At 34.9% G+C, this 25,600-nt stretch overlaps 4 protein-coding genes and 1 pseudogene across 4 annotated transcripts; 4 read left to right on the top strand and 1 right to left on the bottom strand.

Moving 5' to 3' along the window:
* The first annotated feature begins 1,956 nt into the window (after window positions 1-1,956).
* LOC117125819 (phosphoenolpyruvate carboxylase 3) lies at window positions 1,957-3,936 on the top strand. Its single transcript, XM_033272292.1, has one exon. The coding sequence runs from the start codon at window positions 3,427-3,429 to the stop codon at window positions 3,634-3,636; it is 210 nt and encodes a 69-aa protein (XP_033128183.1). The 5' UTR covers window positions 1,957-3,426; the 3' UTR covers window positions 3,637-3,936.
* LOC103844574 lies at window positions 3,744-6,560 on the top strand (annotated as a pseudogene).
* Window positions 6,561-6,889: 329 nt separating this feature from the next.
* LOC103841746 (TPR repeat-containing thioredoxin TTL2) lies at window positions 6,890-10,671 on the bottom strand. The gene is made up of 7 exons (XM_009118309.2): window positions 8,749-10,671; window positions 8,487-8,682; window positions 8,227-8,411; window positions 7,808-8,141; window positions 7,514-7,718; window positions 7,336-7,442; window positions 6,890-7,267 (listed from the first exon to the last, which is right to left on the bottom strand). Exons 1-7 carry the CDS (start codon window positions 9,837-9,839, stop codon window positions 7,115-7,117), a joined length of 2,271 nt encoding a protein of 756 aa, XP_009116557.1. The 5' UTR covers window positions 9,840-10,671; the 3' UTR covers window positions 6,890-7,114.
* Window positions 10,672-14,589: 3,918 nt separating this feature from the next.
* On the top strand, window positions 14,590-16,344 carry LOC103841737 (multiple organellar RNA editing factor 8, chloroplastic/mitochondrial). Its single transcript, XM_009118297.3, has 4 exons — window positions 14,590-15,227; window positions 15,301-15,398; window positions 15,469-15,534; window positions 15,622-16,344. The coding sequence occupies exons 1-4, from the start codon at window positions 14,857-14,859 to the stop codon at window positions 16,086-16,088; spliced, it is 1,002 nt and encodes a 333-aa protein (XP_009116545.1). The 5' UTR covers window positions 14,590-14,856; the 3' UTR covers window positions 16,089-16,344.
* A 242-nt stretch (window positions 16,345-16,586) lies between these two features.
* LOC117125788 lies at window positions 16,587-25,545 on the top strand. The gene is made up of 7 exons (XM_033272192.1): window positions 16,587-21,787; window positions 21,862-21,918; window positions 21,989-22,069; window positions 22,144-22,200; window positions 22,292-22,509; window positions 22,596-22,677; window positions 22,812-25,545. The coding sequence occupies exons 1-7, from the start codon at window positions 21,776-21,778 to the stop codon at window positions 22,992-22,994; spliced, it is 690 nt and encodes a 229-aa protein (XP_033128083.1). The 5' UTR covers window positions 16,587-21,775; the 3' UTR covers window positions 22,995-25,545.
* The last annotated feature ends 55 nt before the right edge of the window (window positions 25,546-25,600 follow it).

Genomic DNA, 25,600 nt, shown 5'->3' with positions numbered 1-25,600 from the left:
CTGGGAGGCAAGGAATGTTAAGAAATACGGCCAACTCATGGATGTCGACATGCTTCTCATAGACAAGCAGGTAACTACGGCGAACTACCATCATGTTTCATTAAAGTTTCTTACTCATTTAACCATTTAGATACTACCTTCTCATCATTTCAGTCTGTCTAGCATTCAACGCTCATCCAAGGAAACGTGAATGACAACCGCATCAAGGGTTCAGTTTACTCGCTTAGCACTTGTCTCTCTGGTGCACATGTTCTATTCGATTCAGTGAAGGTACGTTGTTTGTGGAAATTAAGGATTCGGTTAAGCAAACTACTGAGCTCTTCAGGTTCTACAATCACGACCAGCTGTTGTCGTTAGCTAATACCAACAAACAGCTACCGGGTACTCTTATAACTTTCTTTCGCTTTAGAATCTTTCCACTGTTCTTACTGACCTCTAATTTAATTTTTTTAAGACGTTCTTGGAGAGTTCATTGCAATCAGAGAGACAATCAACGTCGGGACACAGGGGACACATCGTGTAAAGCTGACTCTAAGCTAGAAAGGTAGCCTTAACAGTTTAAAATTCAGTGCTTGTCATCTCTTACAACTTTGTATGATATCGTATTTTCCAAGAATTTCATTTTCATTGATACTTTACAGGGATGTGAATGTGTGTGTTAGTCTGTTCGACGACCTAACTTTCGCATTTCATAACAAATTGGAAAGCTACGGTTCTGAGCATTTGTAATGTCTCCAGTGTTAAGACACAGCTTCATCTGTAGGATTTATTGTGTTCTCAGACCAATATATCACTAAAAAAAACTCACTTTCCATCATGCAGGCAGGCTATTTGTTAACGGCACTTCCGAAACCCATCTCTACTGTGACGCTGAGACAACTGTCGGTCAAGGACTCTATGAAAACTAAATACTTGCTTCTAATACAGGTATTAGATATAAACAATTTTATGCAAATTAAAAATATTGGCATATGCTTCCTCTTAAATTTTCTGTGCTGCCACGTTTAAACTCTTTAGGTTGTTTGGGGATGGTTCAACCAGCCTGCCTCTATATCAAAGCTGGTTCATGCCCAAAAAATTAAACCTCTCACCCTTTCTGAGCTTAACCAATACGTGTTGACCTCCGCATCTCAGGTGAAAGTCTTCACTATTTCAGTTTACCCCCTCAATTGTGTATTCTAATTGTTATGGTTCTAAGCACCAGACCTTCACCTTCACTGAGCAGCAGCGTCCACCACTCCCATTTTGTTATACATGTTGGTACTTAATACTGAGTTTTTTTCTACATCTCTTTGAATTATATATTCATGTTAATCACTTTGATATCACGAGGGAGATGGCCAGGAACCTAATGATGATGTGCCTGTGGAGAAACCGTAGCATCTAATGGCTCTATTGGTGCTGATAACACTTTGGCATAGGTAGCAAGTGGTGTGGGAGCAGAAGGTGGTGAAACTACAAGTGCCAACCATAGCCATCCTCATCTGTTGTTGCAGGATTAATTCGCTCTGCATCTACCATTCCCATACTTGACCCACATGAGAATCGAAAAAGAAGTCCCGCATGGCATAGCTACTGTTGCCGAAGCAAAATCCCCATTTACTATACTTACTAAGCAAACTCTCTATGTTATTTTTACATTAATTTCGTTGTGGCTGTTTGAACTATATCTGCAAGTTTTATTATAACAAGGCTTCGTTATTATTTTAACACATTTGCACTTTTATGAACTTACGTGCTCTCCAAGTTATATTTTTCTGAAACAGGTACCAATGAAATGTCGTACCTATATATCCAAAACTGTTATAAAGAATACAAATACATCGGTGAGTGGCACCATACATTCTTTGGACTTCAATAATTTCTCCGAAATCTTTAAAATAGCATAATATATAAACAATGATGAGCACCGGTCCAAACATGAAAACAATATATTTTATTGTTTTTCCTAATTTGGTAAAATTAGCCTCTGTCAAAATTTGTTTCTCACGCAGTTACAAAAAATATGAAGAAGATTGTTTCTAACCTATAGAAAAATAATAGTAACTCTCTCATTATAGGGTGTCATATTGTGAATAGATTTTCAGGTTTTACCCTGACTGCGTTCCACAAATGCATATGTTTTATAAAAAAATTAGAGTCATCAAAGCATTCACTCAATTTAATATTTAATAGTTTTTTTTCCTTGATTTACTTTCGTGGTATATGAAATTGGTGTTAATCGAACATACAGTAAATCCAAACCGATTCGAGTGGTATCTGTTTTCTTTACACATAAGCGTATACATGTTCATAAATGACTTAACAAGAACCAAAGCACATGTGGTTCGAAACATCAACCGCTGTCAGCAAAAGAACTTTCTTAATGATAAATCTTTATTTAACAAAATCAAATATTTGTAAAGGAAAAAATATCCCCTGAACTTTTATGTACAATAAAATTAGTTTACTAAGAATTTACTAATGGAGAACTTCTCGGGCTATGGGAATTCACCACTAGCTATATCACCTTAAGCTGCTTACAATGTTCAACTCTCATAAATAATCAAAGAATGAATAACGAACTACTTATCTCTTATGAGTTCTCACATCAAACAAGACTTTCAGGAGCAACTCTCCAGCACACACTCCAAGTCTACATCTACATGCTCAACATACAACAATCTATCATTGATTTCTAACTATTATCTATCACCAACCATCAAGATAATAAATTTCGATTTTTTATTCTACTGTCGCTAATCACTATCAAAGAAATCAGAAAAAAATCTTATTCTCTTTCAACATATATGATTTTTTTTGTAACGGTATAGCATATAAGTTCATGTATTCGCTAATCATTATCAAATGAATTATAAATTTATTTCAGAATAAAATATACGAACCCGGCGCGTAGCGCCGGAATACCACTAGTAAGTAATAAACCATGAAATGCAATGTAAATAATAAAAACATCTCATTTCCGTATGTTATGTGATCTGATTGTAATAGTATCTATAAAGATGCAGAATATCCATGAGTGTTATACCTTTACATTACAAAATAAGATGGACTTGACGAATAATGTTCTCACTAGTGCTTAATTTAACTCAAGAAATTCTAACAAAAATGATTTAAAAAAGAATGATACTCTATATATATACTTGAGCTACTTACTCATTAGTTCTCATCCTAGAATCTTGTTGGCTTCTGTCTCAGATTATCCGCAGATATCATTTTAAGGTTTGTCTCAATTCTGTTTATAAAGTTTGATATTTCTTTAATTTGTTTTTAGAATTCCCGGTTCCATCAGACCAGATATGTTTCATTGATTAACAGATTTTACATTTTTTATTGATTTAATAAATAATAAAAAAATTCACCATTGATGGTTACAGAAGAGCTCAGAAAGCGTGTGAGCTAGTGTAGATCGATTGGTCAGCGATCATGGCGGGTCGCAACATAGAGAAGAAGGCATCGATAGATTCACAGCTTCGGCAACTTGTTCCTGCTAAAGTGAGTGAAAATGATAAGCTTATCGAGTATGATGCTCTTCTCCTTAATCGCTTCTTGCTGAGTATGAAGGCAACCATGAGTCTAAGAAGCTTGAGGAACTTGGGAAAGTCCTTACTAGTTTGGACGTCAACTGCTGAGTAATGGAATCTCTGATATCCCTGAAGAAGCTACTTTCACCAATGTGGAACATGTAAGAAACATGTACTAAGTTTTTTTCTTTTGACCAAAACATGTACTAAAGTTGTTGCATGACTCTAATAACATGTGTGTTTACTGTTCTTTGTTTTACTTACGCAGTTATTGGAGCCTCTTGAGTTATGTTACCGATCACTATGTTCATGTGGTGTCCAATAGAGTTGATGGAACCTTTCTTGATTTCTTGAGGCAAGTCTCTACCTTTGGACTCTTCCTTGTGAGGCTTGACATTAGGCAATAGTCTGAACGCCACACCGATGTCTTGGATGCTATCACCAAGCACTTAGACGGTTCCTCTTATAGAGACTGGTCTGAAGAGTGCCACCAAAAATGGCTTCTAGCTGAGCTAATTGATAAACGTCCACTTTTTGGACCTGATCTTCCCAAAACCGAAGAGATTGCTGATGTCCTAGACACATTCAAAGTCATATCCGAGCTGCCTTCAGACAGCTTTGGAGCTTACATTATCTCTATGGCAACTTCACCTAGTGACGTCCTTGCTGTTGAGCTTTTACAACGCGAGTGCCACGTGAAGAAGCCACTTAGAGTTGTACTACTCTTTGAGAAGCTGGCTGATCTCGAAGCGGCTCTTGTCGCTGTTTCAAGACTCTTCTCTCTAGACTGGTATAAAACCGTATTAACGGTAAACAAGAGGTTATGATTGGTTACTCTGATTCAGGGAAAGACGCTGGACGTCTCTCAGCTGCTTGGGAGCTGAATAAAGCTCTCAAGAAGAGCTTGTGAAAGTTGCTAAGAAATATGGAGTGAAGCTGACTATGTTCCTCCATGGACGTGGAGGAACGGTTCGAAGAGGAGGTGGTCCCACCCATCTCGCTATATTGTCTCAGCCCCGGATACAGTTAATGGTTCGTTCCGAGTTACAGTTCAAGGTGAAGTCATTGAGCAATCATTTGGAGAGTAACACTTGTGCTTTAGAACACTTTAGCGTTACGCAGCTGCTACTTTTGAGCATGGGATGAACCCTCCTGTTTCACCTAAACCCGAGTGGCGTGCTTTGCTTGATGAAATTGCTGTTGTTGCTACCGAGGGCGAGGAGTATCGATCTGTGGTCTTCCAAGAACCTCGATTTCGAGTACTTCCGCCTTGTAAATAATTCACATTTGTCTCCAAGATTTATAGTTCAAAGTGTTATAACCGTTTGGTTTTGGTTTTGTTAGGCTACACTTGAGCTGGAGTATGGACGTATGAACATAGGAAGCAGACCATGAAAGCGAAAACCGAACGGTGGGATTGAATCTCTACGTGCAATCCCATGGATCTTTGCTTGGACGCAAACAAGATTCCATCTTCCTGTATGGTTAGGATTCGGAGCAGCTTTCAAGTATGCTATCAAGAAAGATGTGAGGAACCTCCACATGCTGCAAGACATGTACAAACACTGGCCGTTTTTCCGAGTCACCATTGATCTTATTGAGATGGTGTTTGCCAAGGGAGACCCTGGGATCACTGCTTTGTACGATAAACTTCTCGTCTCAAAAGATCTATGGGCCTTTGGAGAAAAACTCAGAATCAACTTTGAAGAAACCAAGAGCCTCGTCCTACAGGCAGGCCCGGGCTTGACCCCATACACGTGAAACAATCGTATGGGGCCCATGATTCATCCAAAAAAAGAGAGGCATATTTTTTTCTATTGTTAGTACTTAAATGGATCGATTTGTATTGTAGACAAGTTAAAAAAAGTGATGAGACATCTCTTATATACAAACACAATTAAATCATACATATCCTTTTATGTTATTTAATATGAATGGATTAAAAAGAACATAGCTGATTATTTTAGGGTAAAAAAAACATAACTGATCAAGAATAATTGATCTTTCAGACTAAATTACTCTTTCTTCATAGGCAATTGCGTTTCACTCTTTTCCTACTATCTCTTCGTACGAGTTACAAGACCAAAATATAAAAATAATTATCAAAATATATTAGATTGTCAATCCCGGTTTTAGATGCTCCAACCGAAAGAAGCTTCTTAAAACTGCAATTGTAAAAATATTACTTGCGATCAACTAAGAAAAATATGATCAGAAAACCTTGATTCTAAAAGTTTGATAGATGATTTTCAGAAGAAAAAAATTAAGAAGTGTTATTATACAAAAAAGATCAAATTTTAATAGTTTTGAAGATGTTGTAATTTTTTTAATTATAAATTGATTTTTTTATCGAGAAACTTTTTATGTATAGTTAGGGGCCTCGGTTTTGTATTTTGTATTGGACCCTCAATATCTGGACCGCACTGCCTACAGGTATAAACAGAACAAAAAACAGATTCCTCTGTTTTGTATTCGTTATAACTAAAATCCATTTTGTTGCAGACTGCTGGACACAGAGATCTTCTTGAAGGAGACCCTTACTTGAAACAGAGACTTATTGAAGACAAAGACTTGGAACGCAACTCTGAATGTCTGTCAAGCCTACATATTGAAGAGAATCTGTGATCAAAACTACAATGTGACTCTACGACCACACATTTCGAAAGAGATCATGCAATCAAGCAAATCAGCACTAGAGCTCGTTACGCTTAACCCGACGAGTGAATACGCTCCTAGTCTTGAGGATACTCTCATCATCTTGACCATGAAGGGTATTGCTGCAGGATTGCAAAACACCGGTTAAGTGAGTTTGAGTCACTGAAATAAAAAACAAAACTTTTGAGTGTCTTTCTTTTATATCTGTCCTTTTTAAGAATAATGTTATTACGGTTTGGTTACAGTTTACTTTATGTATCCACCGTTGAAAAGTGTTTTAATTTTCCCAGTGTGTGAAACTAATCACGGTTCTGTTTCTCGAAGTGGAAAACAAAAAACCGAGACAGTGATTGAATATTAAATTTTATCTTTGTTTGTCTTTTTGTTTCTCTTCTCTGTTTCGCAGTACCATAACCATTTAACAGTTGTTGATATGGTTCTACAACACGTGTAGTTTGCATGCACGTCGTTTAAAGCCTGAAATGTGGTCCCTGTAACCGGCAGGAATGATTAATCGAACCGGGATGTTAAAGAAGGGAGGTGCGCGAGGAAACGACACGGTTTTTTGTTCTATTTAAAACATTCGGCACGTACTTCCGTCTACATCTATGGTATAGAGTTCCCACACTCTACTCCTCCTGCTAAAGATGCAAGTCAGGAGCGAGTGCTAACCACGCGTCCTTAATCATTCTTTTTAGAGGAAAACCATAAACACACAAAAATGTTTTTGACAACATGAATGAATGTCTCTCTCTATTTATTTTCTATGGTTCCATCACCTTTAAGTAACAAAAAAATTCTGTATGTGCAAATGACTCCTAAACCGAGCAATGAATGAATCAAATCTGTAAACCTAATCCTCTAGACTCTTGAGAGATTATTGACAAGTTTTCCTCATTTTTAAATGAAAATAGTAACGTGTTTGAGAGAGTTTGCTAAAGGCTATAGTGCCTCACTGAACTCTCCAGTGCTTCCTTGCTTGGGCACACAATCTCCTTCATCCGAGTCCCAAGTTTGTAAATCTTGAATGTTGGTACAATTCTCACTTTCTCTGCATCACATACTCCAGGACATCTCTCAATGTCCACCTATTGAAACATCACATATAAGTTTTACTTATTCACATAGATATATGTTCAAAGTTTTTGTTATTTACCTTGAGGAAATGTAGAGATGGGTAACGAATACATAGTGCGTCCATGAAAACAGACATCTCTTTGCATTGTCGGTCAGAGACTTTCATAAAAAGTACAACGGAAACTCCTGCCACCATTTGAAAATACACAACAAGTTAGTAACGAGAGTTCACATACAAGTTTGAAAATATTACGTACCGGGACGGGTCAGTGCAGCTTTGAACTCTTCAAGGGTAGATATCTCCTCAACTTCACATCCAAACTCCATGTTTAGAACTACTCCTCCACGAGATCTCTTCAATGCAACTTGAGCGTGAAACAAAGACTCAGCTATTTCTCTATCATAAGATAGTTCCTTTCTTAAGGTTTCATAATCGCGCACAGCTTCATCCCATCTCTCCAGCTACAACAGTTTCACAGGAAGAAGCTTTTAGAACAAGTAAAAGATCGAAAACTAAGTCATACCACATACTGTATATATATAGATGTTACCTTGCTGTATGATGCAGCCCTTTGACGACGAATCTTTGTGTAACTAGGTAAAATGAGCAATGCGTGGTTACAGTCTTCTATAGAGCTCTCCCAATACCCAACTTTAAAGAAACACTCTGCTCTATGACCTAGTAGCGTAGCATTGTATTGATCAAACTTGAGGCCTTCTGTATAAGCTGCGATTGCTTCAGTGTATCTTTCTGATTCATAAAGTTCGTTACCACGGTCACGCGCCCTAACTATCAGTTTAACGTTTCTATACAATGCTTTAATCTCACTGTTTCGTGGATCGATCTCTGAAGCTTTCTCTGTGAATGTAACTGCGTTTTCAAACCTACAAGAGTTTTGGCATCTGCTTGTTATACTTTTTTTTCAACTCATTAACATAATAATAAACCAAGATTCAATCAATATCTAACCTTCCTAGAGCCAACTCAATCTGAGATTTGACAAAATATATGTAAGCTTGGGAGATCATATCGAAAAACCGAATCTTTAAGAAAGATGCTGGCAATAGTTCCATGTTGGGGGAAGATGCTAGTATTGTTTGAGCCTCATCAAGCCGTTGGAGTTTCAGTAGTGCTTCAACTTTACACATAACTAGCTGCAGATTTTGAAATAATTTATGATTCTTGATAAGGTTACATAAGGTTAATACAAGAATATTTGTTTTTTTTACCTGAGGAGACATATCAGCTCCAGACTCCATTGCTGCACTTGCTTGTGTCAGAACAACATTCCATAGACCGCGTCTTCTTGCATCTGCGCATTTGTTCAAGTGTCTATCAACTTGTTGAAGAACTTTCACCACCATAGGATCTGATGGTTCCCCCACACAGAACAAGTGCTTCCCGGCACTATCAACTTGACCTAATCTGCAACCAAAACAAATACTTCAATATCCTTCCTTGACCAAGAATCTATTAAGCAACTCAGGTTACCTAATAAGCAACGTGGCTAAACGATGATGAGCCCTTGCAAGATTCGGATCCAATTGAATAGCTCGTTCACACTCAATCACAGCTTCAGCAATCCGACCAAGACCAGACAATGCAGCTGCCCGGTTGCTATGGTACTTCGCATTGGTCGGTGAGAGCTCTAAAGCTCGGTCGTAAAACTTTAGAGCCAAACTGAAAGAGCCTTTCTTGAACATTTCGTTTCCAAGTCTCTTTGCTTCTTCTGGATTAGGACTATTCATCACTCTCTGCCACGACGTATCTACCTCGGAGCCACCGCCACGGGAGATTACAAGTGTACCGGAGGAAGAAGCGGATGTCGGAGAATAGCTGTTTCCTCGGACAACGCTGCCGTATCCGTACGATTTGGAACCTGGTCCAAGTACCATGCTTTTGGTAACTCCTTGAGTCATCCCTGTAATATGAACCTTCCCGGACGGGATAATATTCCCGGCGGGAACGATTTTGACCGGCTGCGGCGGCGTAGTGGAGCTTTTACCCGGTTGTTTTACTGTAGTCAAAGCTGAGTCTGAAACTAAAGAGCTCCGACATGCTCTCGGATTCCCACTCGCGGTCTTTGGGATGTTACTGCTCGACCGAACTTTAACTCCGGCGGAGGTACTGCTCGACCTCCGATGTGCGGCGGCGGGAACGGTCGACTTTAAAGATTTAGCGGCGGAGGAAGCGGCGGGCTTATAAGATTGCGCGGCGGGTGTACAGCTCAACTGAGCGGCGGCGGGATTGTGAGTCGCAGATTGAACGGCGGAGGAAGTGGATGGCTTACATTTCGCGGCGGAGGGATTTGGCCGGCGGGAATCGGTTTTTGTCGTGACCGGAGCATGTCCACCACGGCCCGTCACCGATTCAGACGAGCTAGAATTGAAACTACTGGTGCTAGTGGTGGTTGCCGCGGAGGTGAGTCCACTCGGCGGGGTCCGAAGCGGAGTTATCGGTGATCCACGATCGGCATTAACACTACTAGTGTCTTGTTTGTTATTTTCGTAATGCAATGATCTGCGGCGAAGCTTATCGGCGACAGTGTCGTGTTCCAACACATGTTTGATATGCTTCAACATTGTGTGTCCCTTTATAAAATAAAAAAAATCGCTGAAAGTCTCAAACTTTCTCTATGGATTATATTCAAAGGAGAGAAATCGAGAACAATGACCGTCAACACGATAGAAACGACGGTGAAGATGCTCCGATCAATGCACCGCCGGGAAAGCAGAGAGAAGGGAAAAATGGAGAGCTCGCTATGTAACAGGATCGAAGCAAAAGAATGAATGCAATTGTGTTTCTAGAGAGAGAGAGAGAGTTTCAGAGGAGAATAGAACAGGAAGGAGACGAAGAAGAGAGAGTGAAACAAAAAATAATAATTAATCATTTGTTTTTATTATTTTGTGTGTATTTCAGCGACTTGACACACACACATATAAAATCTGATTTATCTTCTCAACTGTACTTTAAAAATGAAAAAGTGTAAAATTAAAGAAAAATCTTACACCGTACGAAGATATTATAATTTGATATTCGTTTTTTTTTTCCATTGTTTTAAACTAGATTTTAGCCTAGTCAAATGAAAACTAATGTCGCTATTGATCTAAATTAAGATTTGGTTATAGGCTTATAGCTATTTTTTAATATTCAGAATCCAAAGTCTTGACTAAATCCTTCTCGTGGATTGCGCTCGACTATGTCCACGCAACACTGAACACTCTACTATGCTTAGTTATAGGTAGGTACTCAGACTATTTTTGATATGAATAATCTATAGGATATATGATTTTTTTATTAAATGTTGACAAAAATAAGCTAATTCTTTAGAGTATTTCTAATGGTTAGTTTTATTTTATTTTAAATTTGAAGCTCTTACAAAAATGAAGTAACATATTCTCCAATAGTTTGCTTCATCTTTTTTTTAAGAATTTTTTTTAAATATATTTGTATCATCATTGTATAATTAATTATTAATAACATTTAATATATTTTTCAAATTTACTAATTTTATCCATCTATTTTGCTTTAATATTAATTCGACCTGATTGTTAATTATTATAAGTTAAAAAATATTATATAATGCAACTATTACACATAAAATAAATAAACGAATTTTTTTAGATTTTACAAAGAAACACTAAATACATATATTTTTTAAGTGATTAGAAAAAGTATTTTAAAACAAAAAATAAGTTTATTTTATTCTAAATTTATTTAAATCGAACATAAGATTGTAAGAAATTAATAATTTCATGTTCTTTGTTATTAACATTCAGTTAGATAAAATAATAATATGAGCTTTGAAATTAACTGAATGAAGTTTGTATTTCTAATTTGTTTAACTACAAAATAATAATAAATAAAAATTTAAGATTTGTATATCTTTGAATAAATACTGTTCAGTTCTTCAAAATTTGAAGAAATGAAGAAAAAATCAAATTCTATTTGAATAAAAATGAAGCAAAAAATAAGAAATGAAGCACCATTTCAAGTGTTCTTATCTCTTGACTTTGGCTGCCCTACTTTTCACGAGCCAGACTTCTAATTTTTTTATTGTTCAATTTATCAATTTCGAAAGAATGTCTTGTCAATAAAATATAGCGGTGTGAAGTAAATAAATGATTGAATAATCTGCGTACTTGGCTTTCTTTCAATACTGCTGTCTCGTTTTTTCTTACAACATCTAAAAGACAACTCGTGTGCTGTGAGAAGTGACATCCACGCTCCTCCTTAAACCAAATGTATTAAGTACATCATTAAATTAATAAATTATTTATTAATTAACTCAATGAATTGACTAAAAATCGTTCAACAAACATATTTTACGTTGATCATATATATGAATAAATGTAAGAATTTAGTAATTCGATTAGTTGTTTTCATACTAACTAATGAATTAAAGCATAATTTCAACATTAAATAAATAAATATATACATAACTAATTTGAAAAATATAATTATTCTATTTTATTTTCCAATTCAAGTTAATTTTGAAAATTTTATATATTTATAATTATGTTATTGGCTTAAAATTTCTATTAATAGTAATACATCTAAGTTATTGTTATAATTTAAAATCTTACAAAAATGTAAAATATCGTAAATAAAATTTGACATGTTTATAAGTAATACATGTCATCATTTACATCAAGTAATGTTATTTTTTTCTTTATAAATAAATATGGTAGTGACACATAAGAAAATTTAAAAAAATTATTCATAAATAATGTCTAAAGGATTCATAGATATAAGACCATAAGAAAATTTTAAAAAATTAATTCATAAATAATGTCTAAAGGATTCATAGATATAAGACGATGAATATCAACTGTAATTAATATGTGGATATTTAGAGAATAGCACGCACTTAATTGGTTAACAGGTGGTTAATATAGTATTCCAGCTGTTTCAAGCTATATCATGGTGCTCTAATAGAATACATACGATTCTAGACATTTTACACGAAGACAAATGATTCCCGCTTTTGTATGAACCTTTTTCATGAAGATCACTAATTATTTTAAATCAGTAAAATATTGTTATAATAAACATCATTCGAAATTAAAGAAGTGGACAAAATAAAGTATATTTGATGTCTGTATATAGTGACTGCTTCATAACTGTTTGTTTTGGAAACCTTACTCTGATGTTAATGTTTAAAGACAAAAAAAAAAACAATCAGACGAAATTAAGGACCTAAGTTTATTTTTTTGGTTTTGTAAACGTGGTTTACATCAAACACATTCAGTGGTGTTTAATTTGGTATGTTCAAAGTGCATTATGTAATTTGGTGGTCATCGATGAAAAGTAAAATAATAATTTGATGGTCATCGTCAGATCATGACGTTGGAATCCTAACTATGACGCCAGATTAATCATCACTGTCTCTGCCTGACGTAGATAAGAGAACGTGGCAGAAAGCAAGTACGTGTACGTTTTGAATGATTAAAATAATTTTTTTGTTCCTATTATCATGGTTTTTTTAAATGAAGGATACAAAATTAAGAAAAAACGAGATAACGAATGGGTGAAGGATGTTTGATTATTTTTTTGGTAAATATGTTTGATTATTTTGTTGTGTTATTAATTATTATGGATTTCGACAGCTTTTAACATGTTTACACGAAGATGGTAAGATTCCTAACTTTTTTGTTGGATACTTCTGCTATTTTAGTTATTATTTTCCGCAGACCACACAAATATTTTTTTCTCAATAATATGATAAAAGAGTCCCGTACACGTACAAATAACATAGCAGTTTTTCTATGATTGTAATACACTGAAATATTTTTGAATCATATAGGTTATAATCTATTTTAGTTTCCTCAGCTATTCACGTCCTTAGCATATGCAAGTAAAATGTAGCATGATGGGAAATTAATTTATCTTCTTTTTTTTTGCTAAACAAATTAACTTATCTTTGTGTAACTTTTTGTATAAAATCTAAAATTTAGCAAAAAAGAAAAAAAAAACTTTTGTATAAAATGCGGACATCGAACCTGAGGTATATCCCAAACAGCAATGGAGTAAGGTGAGCACTCTGGTTCACTAAGGGTCTGGTGGTTCTCATGTTGACGTTCACTGCCAGCATCCACGCACCTATTGTCCCGCCCTCGTCGCCAAACATCCTGAAACTGAAGTTCGAAAATATATCTATCTTTATTCAACAAAAACGCTTACCTGGGCGAAACCAAAGTACTAATAACACTTGAAAGACGAATATCTTGCCTGTTGTTCTTGGGGGCAACCGAACTAGTGACAACATCAGCAGAAAGAGCATGTATTGGGCCGTAGGCATGAAGATAAGTACTCTTTCTCAGGCAAATGTGCCAAAGGATTAAAACCTCAAGTGTTATCCTGCCAAATCAAAATTTCAATGCAAACAAGTGCTAAACTAACGTCTTGTCTGAGAGCTTATTGTTCTCCTCTATACCGAGCAGTACGAAGTCATCGTATCCGCAATCTCCCTTCTAAGCTCAGCCATTGTCACCTCATGATCTTTTGTATACTTGCTGTTGAGGCTGAAATAATTATAGCCTTGAACCCCAAGTCATTTGCTCATCATTAGTAATTCAGTGTACAACTGGATGTTGCATATTTATATAATATAAAATTCATAGATGATATGGATTTGGAAAGGACACTACTAAATTGAAACATCACCAAAAGATTTGAATGAACCAAAAAATAGAATATATATTTATATTTAAATAGATTTAGACCGATAAATTGAATATACACAATCCATTTTTATTCTGCCATATAGACATGTGAAGTTCAATTTCAGTGGAAAATTCTCGAAACATATGAACACTTAATTATAAAATCAGGGCTGTGCCTGACAATTGATGACCCAGAAGAAAAAAAACATATTTGGCCTATTATCTCAAGAAGTGTAAAAAAATACTGAAAATGCAACGGCTTGGATTTGAACCCAACACTTGTATATTACTTTTTTTTTTGAACAACACACTTGTATTACCTAAAACCGGCTGTAACAAGTAAAACTAAAGACTATCGTCCGCTATTATTGGTTCCTAAAGCAAGTTAATTTAGTTTGGCCCTGAAACAAATGCGTCATTAGCCTCTATTCAGAGTTCAGACACTGCTGCAATTAAAGAAAACACAATTATAAACATATCAAAAATGATATTTTTATTTAAGATATCCTCTCATGGCATAAACTAGCAATCATATCTACTGTTCATATATAACTCAAATGTAAAATCCATTCTATATATACTAGTAGTATAAAAAAGGAAAAAAAAATTACTAGTAGTACCACAACCAATCACATACTATCATATTGTTACAGCCAATAAATTAATAAAACAAAAAAAAACAATACTAAACCAACTAGATTGGCAAAGTAACTAGTAACATGAATATCACTAGTATAGGAGTATCATTTGATGTAACTGTTGCTAAAGTTCATTTTGCTCCATTTGATAAGATCAAAGGGGTTAATGACCGAAGATCTCGTTGATATTTTCTGTTCAGATATGAAATACCGAAACTACCCACGACTGAGTATTAAACCCTCCCAAAACCTCTGTTTGGCTCATCACTACTCTCTACGGTTTGTAGCTTCCTTCCATGGCGACGCGTTCCATTTCTCGCTCCATTCCCAGGCTCTTGACTCGATCCTTCGCTTCATCCGCTCCCCTCTCCAAAACCCCGGCGGCTCCGTCTCTCCTCAGCAGTTCCCGCCCCCTCGCCGCCGCCGCCTTGTCCTCCGTTCTCCGCGGTGGATTTGTTTCCGTGAAAGGTCTTTCGTCGCAGGCGACGGCGTCTTCTCTGAAAGATCCGAGTCCCAACTGGTCGAACAGGCCGCCGAAAGAGACGATCTTGCTCGATGGGTGCGATTTCGAGCATTGGCTTGTGGTTGTGGATCCGCCTCAGGGTGATCTTACGAGAGACGAGATCATTGATGGGTATATCAAAACCCTAGCTCAGATCGTTGGCGGGTAAAACCCTAAATTTCAAAATTCAGAAGTCTCTTCTTTTGTATGATAAAGTTTTGGTTTTTGAAATGGACAGTGAAGAAGAAGCGAGGATGAAGATCTACTCTGTTTCGCATCGTTGTTACTTTGCTTTCGGTGCACTCGTGTCTGAAGATCTTTCTCACAAGCTCAAAGGTTTTGTCTTTTGACTTGTTGAGGTTTTAATTTTTCTCCAATTCTGCGTTTTAACTTTTGTATGTAACAGAGTTGCCAAATGTGCGTTGGGTTCTTCCTGATTCTTACCTTGATGTGAGGAACAAAGACTATGGAGGTAAGGCTTAAAGGGCGTTGCTTTACTCTTCTTTTGATTGTGGAGAGTTTAACTTGATGTGTTTTGTGTTTTTATATTGGATTTTAGGGGAGCCTTTCATTGATGGGAGAGCAGTCCCTTATGATTATAAGTACCACGAGGAATGGATAAGGAACAACGCTAGAGCTAATGACAAAAACAAGCGCAATGACCACCGTCCAAGAAACTTTAATAAAAGGAGAGACAACATGTCAGGAGGCTCTCCTCCCATGGGAGGCCCTCCTCCACCTCAGAACTATGGGGCACCCCCACCACCACCTAACAACATGGGAGGACAAAGGCCTCCACCGAACTTTGGAGGTGCACCACCGCAGAACTACATGGGAGGACAGAGGCCACCACCAAACTATGGAGGAGCACCACTGCAGAACAACATGGGAGGAGGAGGTCCACCACCAAATGCAGGATGGTCAGGTAACAACTACCAGCAGCAGAGTGGTGGAATGCAGCAGCCACAGTACCAGAACAACTATCCACCTAACCGGGATGGCAGCGGGAACCCGTACCAGGGTTAGAATAGTTGAACCAGTTGTGGGTTTTCTTTTATTCATGCATTCTGGACGATGTATAGGTTAGTCTAAGGAAGGTAGGGAGACTTAAAAACTCCTTTTGTTTTCAGTGTTTATCAGCCAGGTACCGTGTGAGAGAATAACCTTGAATAACTGTGTCATGGTTCTGGCGTTTTTTTAGTTTATATCCTAAATCCCATCTTAAGAGTTCGTAAGTGATTCACTTGGATGCCTTTGTTCAGTATGCATCTTTAATAGCTGATCGTTTTGTCTTTGTTCGACTCTTTTTGGGTCGAGTTAGTGTGTATGACTTACTGTTCTCCAAAAATGTTTCCTGGCTGCTTGTTGAGCAAAATTGATACTAAGAAAATTACATTAGAAAATTGTTCAAAGAGGATAGTGTTAACATGTTATGATATTACCAGTAGATGCTTTGCAGAGCAGGTGACATTATCTGCGCTTGGTAAAAAATAATTGCATGTGGAGGAGGTGATCAGGTGATGCTTATTGCTTACTCTCGTGTGGCTACATTAACCAGTTGCATTGCCTCAGATAGTCAGATGATAAAAAGTTAAAATACTCAGTCTACTGAATCTGAAAGAGAACAGAGCGAGAAATATGTACTACTTCGGCGTGTTTGGCCCGAATCTGTAAATCTCAGCCCAAAGATAAATTCCCCATCCGACCATACCCTGTATATAAAAATAAGTAATAAAAAGAGAAAAAGTAATGTTTGCTAGTGCTACTGTAGTGACAACTTGCATTTATCTGCCTTGCAGTATTTGATTTACAAAGAGATGAAAGTGTACTTGTTGGTGTATTATTGTTGGATCACGAGCCCTTCTGTCTTTATGATTTTCATTTTCATTACTTTGATGAATAAATACATGTCAAAAGAAGTGAGATAGTGAAAGAACATTGTGTCCTCTTTCAATGTCTCACCTTTTCTTTTATTTTTGTACTTTTTCATAAACAAAGTAAAACTCAACAATGCTTGGTAAATTAGTGAATAGATCGTTGACAAAAAAAAAAATTAGTGAATAGATCTTGTACGATTTAATAAACATATCTATTTAGTCTTTTTTCTATAGATTTGTTTCTTCACTAAAGATTTATTCAGTGTGTTATTTTTTCTTGAACTACAATTAGTGTTTATATATTGGTCTCTGTAACGATCATGATAATACTAGTATTTTAAGTAATGTTGGAGGACGAACACAAGAAACAAATATGAGCAGTAAATAGAATAGAGACCCTTCGAAATTAAAATATTTATGATAGCAAATGGACAGAAGAAGAGTGTTTAATTTAAAACCAAACAAAACAAATGAAAATTTATGTTCTTGAGAATAAAGGAAACATGGAGACAAATGACTATATAGAAACTGATCCGAATGGTACTATATCATGGATAGCATACGACCAAAAAGCACGAACACCAGTCAGGGGTAAAATCGTGATCTCGTTTTATATAATCAAAAGGTAAATCGTAGGTGAACTGTGTTGATTTTCAAAGAAGCCAATTGTCATCTGTCGCCACCTGATCATGATTTAGTAGCAATGTCATGTCCTATGTGCCCAATCCGACTTCACGTGTGTCTTTCTCTTTCAGATGAGTTGTTTTTGCGTTATTTTCATGTTCACTCCTCTTACTGTTCAAAGTAAAACAAGTTAGACGTCTATCGAACTTTCAATTAGTACCTAAAGTCTCCGAGCACTATGAATATTAACATACAATAATAAACAAATACATCAAGTGGTCTACTAATTTACAAGTAAAGCATATTCAAATTGAATCATATCAATAAAAACATAGACCAGAATTAAGTTGCTATGTTGCAGAAAAAAATGTTATGTTGCGAAAAGTGGATCACTACTACTTGTCTAGTTGGTCATATGCGAGAAAATTAGTTGATGAAGCAGGTGCATACCTTACTCTATCGAATTCTGTAAAATATTAATTTGAGGTTGTTAAATTTTCATTATTCATATTTTAATTATCGTTTTAGATTTGTGTATATAATTAAAAAAATAATTAATTTTATATGTTTTTAAAATAAAAATATCATTACGTATACATCTAACTATATTTTAATAAATACAAAATTAAATAATTTTTTAATAAATTGTGTATTAAAATTTTAAAATAACACTTATTTTATAATGTAAATTTTATTTTACAACGATAACTAAACCGAAATGGAAAGAGTAATAATTTTCATTGGGTAAACGTAAACAATTGTCCTCGTTGTAATTGATAGTTGAAATTCACATAAACTCCCATAATCATAATCATTATATTTTGTTGTGTTGCGATATATGACTGTAGTCCCAAGTGGAAAGCTCCTTTGGTGTGATTAAGTAATATGCAACCGTGTGATGATGACATATATTCTCCATTTATCTATTAAATAACCTACTTGATGTAAAATATATCCCTACTTGTTTTGTTTGATCAATTATTTAATGTGTTCGTATTAGGTTATAATGCAAATATGTCACTTTCATAATTATTATTCCATTAAAGTAGGTGTGTTTAACTGTAGTTATTATTTATGTATCTAGACGCAATAGTTTGGAGTCTACAGATAATTATGTACGACTTATTTTCCTCCGACTAATAAAACACTACTACTACAGTTTAACAATATGATATGATACGTTTTTTTTTTTGAAAAACATTATGATATGATATGTTGCGTCGAGTTTTTATTTCTGCTTTTAAAACATAACTTATTGAAAACTGTTTAGCTTACCGTGTGTTTATGTTTAAAATCTTATAAAATTATGTGAACAATATGTTTTGTTTTTTCTTTTTGCTTAAAAAACAATATGTTTATATTAATTCAAATATGTTTTGTTGGTATTCGAATTAATATCATTTATATTAAAACAAAAATCACAACCTTGATTCATGTGTGATTTTTTTTTAAAATAGATTTATGGACATATTTCTAAAAAGTCATGTTACATTTAATTACTAATCTTATCATTTAAATTTTGGATCTACCAGAAATTTTTATTGGACTATCAATAATTAGATTTAATCAATAGATGATCCATTGGATTTATAGAAGGTATAAATTAAATATATATAATTTAATGTTGTAATATTATACTTTCAAAAAAATATTTATACTTTCATATGTCAATTATTTAAATATTTATCGATGTTAAATTTTAAATTTAGAAAGATTTTTTTAAAAAATAACAAAAATCATATTATCTAACAATGACTAATCTTTACTACCTTAAACCAATGAAAATAAATTTCAAACTATATAGTTTATTTTAAAAATAAAACAAAAACTAAATGTTTGATTATAACATAAATCTGTGAAGCGAAAAATTTAATTTTTATAAAACTTTCTAAATTTATGAAATGTTACAGTGTTTTTGAATATGACAATAAAACAATATTTTATTAATTTATATATATATATAGTTACGATTTTAATAATGAAATAATAATCTAAATATATAAATATATATAGAAGAAGATACATATACATGTGAAAGTGTGAAACAATCTATCCAATGAAAAAATATACCGTAAACTTATTATGTTTTAAAAATTGATAGACACATATATATTATAACATATCTCAATTTAGAATTAAAAACAAAATGTTTATATAAAATTACATGAAAACAAAAACCCGTGCGGTTGTGCGGATAGAGATCTAGTAAGCAATTAATTTTGGAAATATCTGTTATGTGTTAAACATATTTTAACCACAATGCAACTCCATGTGAATTAGTCGTGTGAGTTTAAGTTTAGTCAATTGGTTGGGTTTGAAGAAGCATTATGGAGTCCCACAAATTTTTTTCGAGCTTGTAAAATTCTCTCGAGATTTGAAATATCTCCGTTGAAGCTTAGATTGTCTTTTACTCTCCTACTATTTTATCCTCATAATTCAAGATACCTTATATATAGAATTTGTGTTATACTTAATTATACGGTTAAAACAATTACTTCGCCAAGTTTAAGTCGGAAAGTAGTGTTGGATTTTGGAACAAAATATGAGGATCTCCTTTTGTATATTTTTAAGTGAAGCACCAGGAGTTTATAGAATCGAAGACTGGATGAAAAGAAGATTTCACAAGTGTTCTAAGCGTATAGGTTAATAAGAAGACGCCGAAGGATCTTTAGTTTAGTTGTTCTACACAATTACTATATTGTATCCTCTGTGTGATCTAGTCCCGATTTTCCCGAATAAATCTGCTTTAGTTAACTATTGAGATTCTTACAACAAAAAGTAGAGAAGTGGAGCATCACCAAACAAAGAGCCTTTTATAAATATTTACACAATATGGGGTCAAGCCTTAAAAAGAAACCAAGATGCACGAAAGGCTGAACCGAACCTTGACACAGCCAAACACCATAGGTTTATTATTAGGGTATTTTTGTCCGGTAACTTAAAAACTCTACATAATGAAATCCCCGACTAGTAGCCTAGAGCAATAGTAGTTAAAACTGTAAAAATGATAAATGGGAGTATGCAAAAACTGAACCAGTAAAGTTTTTTATGCCACTTTTATGATTAGTAATTATTAAAGTGATAATACTTTGTATTGTACGTGTACAAGATTATCAATCAAACCCAATTATGATGAACATGTTTTGCATTTCTTTTAAAATTGCTGTTCTATTGAATGGATATGATATGATTTTTTTTCTCCTATGTACGTTTATAAAGGTCAAGTAATTTATAAACTCTTAATAATGTTAGGTTATAATTCCTAGTATTGAAATCCAAAAGCTTAGAGTTAGTATGTTTTATCTTTATCAGATTTTAGGTGGTTGTCAAACCAAGACATGAATTTTTTTTTTTTTTTTTTTTTTTGATAAACCAAACCAAGACATGAATAAATTTAGAAAAGGGCAATTGTCAATAATAGCACCTTTTGAAGTTTTCCTTCCCAAACTAGCACTCAGGATTAGAAGTCACAAAAATAGGTTTCATTAAAGGGGTAATTTACCTTTATACCCTTTGTTATAAGAATAGAAAAAAAAAAACATTTCATTTCATTCGATCGCGAATCTTCTCCGGCTCCTCTCGGGAATCTTCACCCTCACCGGCACTGTCGTCTCCGACTCGGGAATCGTCGTCTCCGGCTCGGGAATCATCTTCTCCGACTCGGGAATCGTCGTCTCCGGCTCGGGAATCATCTTCTCCGACTCGGGAATCGAAGTCTCCGGCTCGGGAATCATCTTCTCCGGCTCGCTAATCGTCTTCTCCGGCTCGCTAATCATCTTCTCCGGCTATCTAATCATCAGCGTCACACTCTCTACTCTCAAAATCGGTAACTTTTTAAAATTAGGGTTTTTGAATTAAAATTTGGGAAGCTTGCGTTTTGATTTTGATTTGTGTGTTACTCGTTCTTATTAACAAGCGAAGCAAATGAAGACTTTTGTGTTGTTTTGTATTTGTGTTATTTCAGGAAAGCCTTCCAGAAAAGTTTGAAATTTTTTTTTCCTTGTTTACGCAGGATAGAAACAAGATGGGAGATTCAGTACCTCTAAAACTAGCACTGCCAGAGCTGAAGTATCCTATTGGTGCGCTGGAAAAGTTAAAGTCATTTTGTTTGATGACTCGTGTTTTGTCGCTTTGAACAATTCTAAAGAAGAAATTTACTTCCACCATTCTGAGATTCGAAAACCAAGAAAATGGGTAGATGGTGTTTGGGAGATGACAAAAAAGGTAAAACAAATGCCTTGGATCACTTGAATTGAAAAACAATGTCATTTGTTTAATATCTCGGTATTGATTTTCAGAAGGAAGAAGAGCAGACGCAGAGTGTGAATCCAAGTGAAGGAGATGGTGATAAAAAGGTATGAAATATTTATACATCATACTAGGAATTAAGATATAAATGTATCTGAATTTTTGTCATTCAAAAAGGGGAAGGGGAAGGCTGTCGCTTGTAAGAAAAATGAAGCAGCTGGTCCATCAGAAGATGTTGTTGGGAAAATGGCAAAAGAGGTAATAAAAATGAATAAGATCCACTTGAATTGAAGTTCAGGTCAATAGTTTGATATATCGGTTTTGTTTCACAGATGGAAGTAAAGCAGGGTAAGAGTGTGAAACCAAGTCAAGACGATCATGCAAAAAAGGTATAAAAAATATTTTTACTTCATATTAGGAAGGCATTCAAGTATAAAGATAAAAACGATCCTGAATTTTTGTCTTTATTTTTAATTAAAGGGGAAGCCACATGTTGGTAAGAAGAAGAAAGCAAATGCTCAGCCAGTAGATTTGCTTCCTTTTCTACAGCGAGAAGAGAAGAGGCCAATACGACCTAGAAACCCTCCTATACCTGTAACACCTGAGGTAATCCTTCCAATTGATCCATTTGTGACACCTGAATTTCCTCGGTTTTCAAGGCTTGCACACTGGATGGATCTACGGGGCATATATCGTGTGTAAGCAACTTTTTGTCCTCGCATAAATATTCCTAATTTATTTTGTAAAAGTTTCGATTGATACTAGTTAATTTTATCAACTACAGACCGTTTTATATCAATGGAAAAGAAATTGAAAAAGAGTTCTTTCAAAAAATGGACGATGCAGAAAAAAATCTCAACAAAGAGGTAATCAACACTCTGTTTCTGTCTTTCTATTTGATTGTGTCATATGTTTAGGAAGAGGTTGAGTTGAGCTATGCTAGATGTCCATGTTATAGCAGTTCTATATGAAGTTTCTAACTATATTGTTACATTGGCAGCACATAAATGTTGCATTTGAAATGCTAAATTGTAAGAGGGTTGAGCAAGGTGCTTGGTTCCGCAACAACAATCTTCCAGCAGCATGCTTTGTACCAGTCGATTTCTTAGAAGTGGTTGGATACGCTTATGAATCTGTCAGGAAGCCACATAAGAAAAAAAAAAGTTATTGGAGGGCTGTGTAGGCGAACTTGTGAAAGGTTTAATACATCCAAAGAAGGTATGGCTGGAAGATGTTGATGTTATATATGGTGTCATTGAAGATAAGTTGAGCTGTCACTATATTGGGGTGGAGATACAATTGATGGACAACACAATCACACTCTTCCATTGTGGTCTTCCAAAAGCAAATATCAAACGTGCTCTTAATAAAATCCAAGAACTGGCAGGTAAAAATATTAGCTAATTTAGAAAATAAAAGTTTGTCACTTGCTGCTTGTGATTGTGATGCATTTTTACATATTCATTTTGTTGTCTGTTGGTGATTGATTTATTGTATAATTTTGGGTATTTATGACAGTGTTGATTAGTGCCATAAAGATGGAACTTCTTGGTGAAGAGGTTAATTTCGAAGATATCAGTCCATTTGAAGTTAAGTTTGCAGAAGGGCTTCCAAAAACAAAATTTCCATACAACTGTGGTATTTTTGTTGTGAAGATGCTGGAATGCAGGTCACTGGGATTGAAGAGCATGGCTAATATAAATGATGAAACTGCGATGGACTTACGAAGCAAGCTATGTTGTGAGATCTTCGACCAGTTTATGGATAAAGATTTCCAGGAAGGTCAAAGGAAGTGAAAATGTCATATTTGTTCTGTTTTCTACACTGTTTTTCTACTTTGATATTAATTATCCCTAACGTTTAAGTTTGAGTTTGTAATGAATTATCCCTAACGTTTTTTTCATTTAGATTGTTATTGAAAATTTTTTAGGATGTATTGATGAATTGTCAAATGCTTATGGTACTTTTAGGATGGGTTTCCAGAAAAAGAGTGAGAAAGCAAAATGCACCAAAGCCTAGCATATTCCTTTAAAGTTTACAAAAAAAATGAAAAAGAAAGTGATCCGATGTTGATTGAACTCGTGAACTCTCGAAAGATGAATCAAAGTGTGCAGCCGCTGTGCCAAGGGTGTTATACTTGCCAAAAGATATAATAAAACGATAATAACTTGTAACTTTTGAATATTTAATTAAAAACAGAAAAAAGTGAAAATATACACAACGGGAATCGAACACGGCTTATTGTGTGATAAGGGTACACTAAGAGTAGAAGGGCTTGCCACTAGGCTATGGTGGATATTCGATATCAGAGTAAATGTGAACTTATTTATTCACAGACGATAGATTTATATGATCTGGATAACATTTTAAGTATTCAGGATAGCTTTCCAAAAACAAATTCCTTTAAAGTTTACAAAAAAAAAAATGAAAAAGAATGTGATCTGATGTTGATTGAACTCGTGAACTCTCGATAGATTAATCCAAGTGTGCAGCCGTTGTACCAAGGGTCTTATACTTGCCAAAAGCTACAATAAAACGAAAATAACGTTTGAATATTTAATTAAAAACAAAAAAAAATGTGAGTATACACAACGGGGATCGAACACGACTTATTGTGTGATAAGGGTACACTAAGAGTAGAAGGGCTTGCCACTAGGCTACGTTGGTTATTCGATAACAGAGTAAATGTGAACTCATTTATTCACAGACGATAGATTTATATAATCTGGATATCATTTTATGTATTCAGGATGGCTTTCCAAAAACAAATAAGCAAATCAGATAACCAAGTTATAAGAACACTAGGCCAAACCATTACAAAATAGTGAAAAACATTGAACAAGTTTTTTATTTAGGTTGTTAATTGAAGAAACAACACAAGAGAAACAAAAGTGCTTATTCATTTAAAATAAAAACTGAAAATCAAACATAATGTGGTCCTTAAAAACATAAAAAGAGAAGACGATAACATGAAATTACTCATGATGGAGCCAACTTTCGCCAAGTTTATCCCAATCAGGGACTTTGACCTTCACATCAGCAAGCATTCCTTCCGCTTCCGAGTGCTCTTCTTTGAGTTTCTCCAACTCAGCAGTTAAATCAAATTTTCCATCAGCTTTGATAATATCTTCAAGCAACTCGATTTGGACAGCAATTGAATTTGCTTTGCTGGATGCAAGATTCCAATCATTCTCAGATAGCCTGTATTCGTTGGACAAACGAAGAAGAGCCCTGTAATGTTCCACAGTTTCCTTCTTCCCCTTCTTGAAACCTTCGGCGGCATCACATCCGTAAACCTCCTCTATGGGACGCTTCATCATCTTCTTTGAACTTCCTTCCATTGAAACTTTGTCCTGCAACAAAATCGAAACTAAGATGTTACGATAAAATAGAAATAGAAAAAAGTTCATGAATTGAATGGAAAATGAGAAAAATCGAAAACTAACTTGTATTGCAAAAGGATATATCAAGCGAAATGAAGTGAGTGAATAAAAGGTCTGATATCGTCCCTTATATTTATAGAACAAAAAGGAACTCTTCGATTATTGAAGTCAGTTAAAATAAACTCTTGATTATTGTGGAACTCTTCGATTATTGAAGTCAGTTACTGAAATAACCAATCATATAACACCCAATCTTGACGAAAAGAAACTCTTCGGTGACTGAGTTACATGATGTCGTTTGGAAGAGACTCTTCGATTCCTGAGATATATGTTTGAACAAAAAAAAAAAAATCACCCATTACTCGTAGGAGAGTCGAACCCGGGTCGATCAAATATTTCGGTATCA

Source organism: Brassica rapa, chromosome A01, assembly GCF_000309985.2.
Source record: "Brassica rapa cultivar Chiifu-401-42 chromosome A01, CAAS_Brap_v3.01, whole genome shotgun sequence".
In the NCBI taxonomy this organism is placed as follows: domain Eukaryota; kingdom Viridiplantae; phylum Streptophyta; class Magnoliopsida; order Brassicales; family Brassicaceae; genus Brassica; species Brassica rapa.
This window is presented reverse-complemented; position numbering and strand designations above follow the sequence as displayed.

What these genes read in the sequence shown, in the direction of transcription:
- LOC103841737 (XM_009118297.3), top strand. Translation starts at nt 14,857, where the DNA reads ATGGCGACGCGTTCCATTTCTCGCTCCATTCCCAGGCTCTTGACTCGA. An exon ending in CTAGCTCAGATCGTTGGCGG is followed by an intron (nt 15,228 to 15,300) that starts GTAAAACCCTAA and finishes TGAAATGGACAG; the next exon opens with TGAAGAAGAAGCGAGGATGA. An exon ending in TCTTTCTCACAAGCTCAAAG is followed by an intron (nt 15,399 to 15,468) that starts GTTTTGTCTTTT and finishes TGTATGTAACAG; the next exon opens with AGTTGCCAAATGTGCGTTGG.
- LOC117125788 (XM_033272192.1), top strand. An exon ending in AAGACGATCATGCAAAAAAG is followed by an intron (nt 22,201 to 22,291) that starts GTATAAAAAATA and finishes TTTTAATTAAAG; the next exon opens with GGGAAGCCACATGTTGGTAA. An exon ending in AAAAAAATCTCAACAAAGAG is followed by an intron (nt 22,678 to 22,811) that starts GTAATCAACACT and finishes TTACATTGGCAG; the next exon opens with CACATAAATGTTGCATTTGA.
- LOC117125819 (XM_033272292.1), top strand. Translation starts at nt 3,427, where the DNA reads ATGGCGGGTCGCAACATAGAGAAGAAGGCATCGATAGATTCACAGCTT.
- LOC103841746 (XM_009118309.2), bottom strand. Translation starts at nt 9,839, where the DNA reads ATGTTGAAGCATATCAAACATGTGTTGGAACACGACACTGTCGCCGAT. An exon ending in TTAGCCACGTTGCTTATTAG is followed by an intron (nt 8,683 to 8,748) that starts GTAACCTGAGTT and finishes TTTTGGTTGCAG; the next exon opens with ATTAGGTCAAGTTGATAGTG. An exon ending in AGCTGCACTGACCCGTCCCG is followed by an intron (nt 7,443 to 7,513) that starts GTACGTAATATT and finishes AAATGGTGGCAG; the next exon opens with GAGTTTCCGTTGTACTTTTT.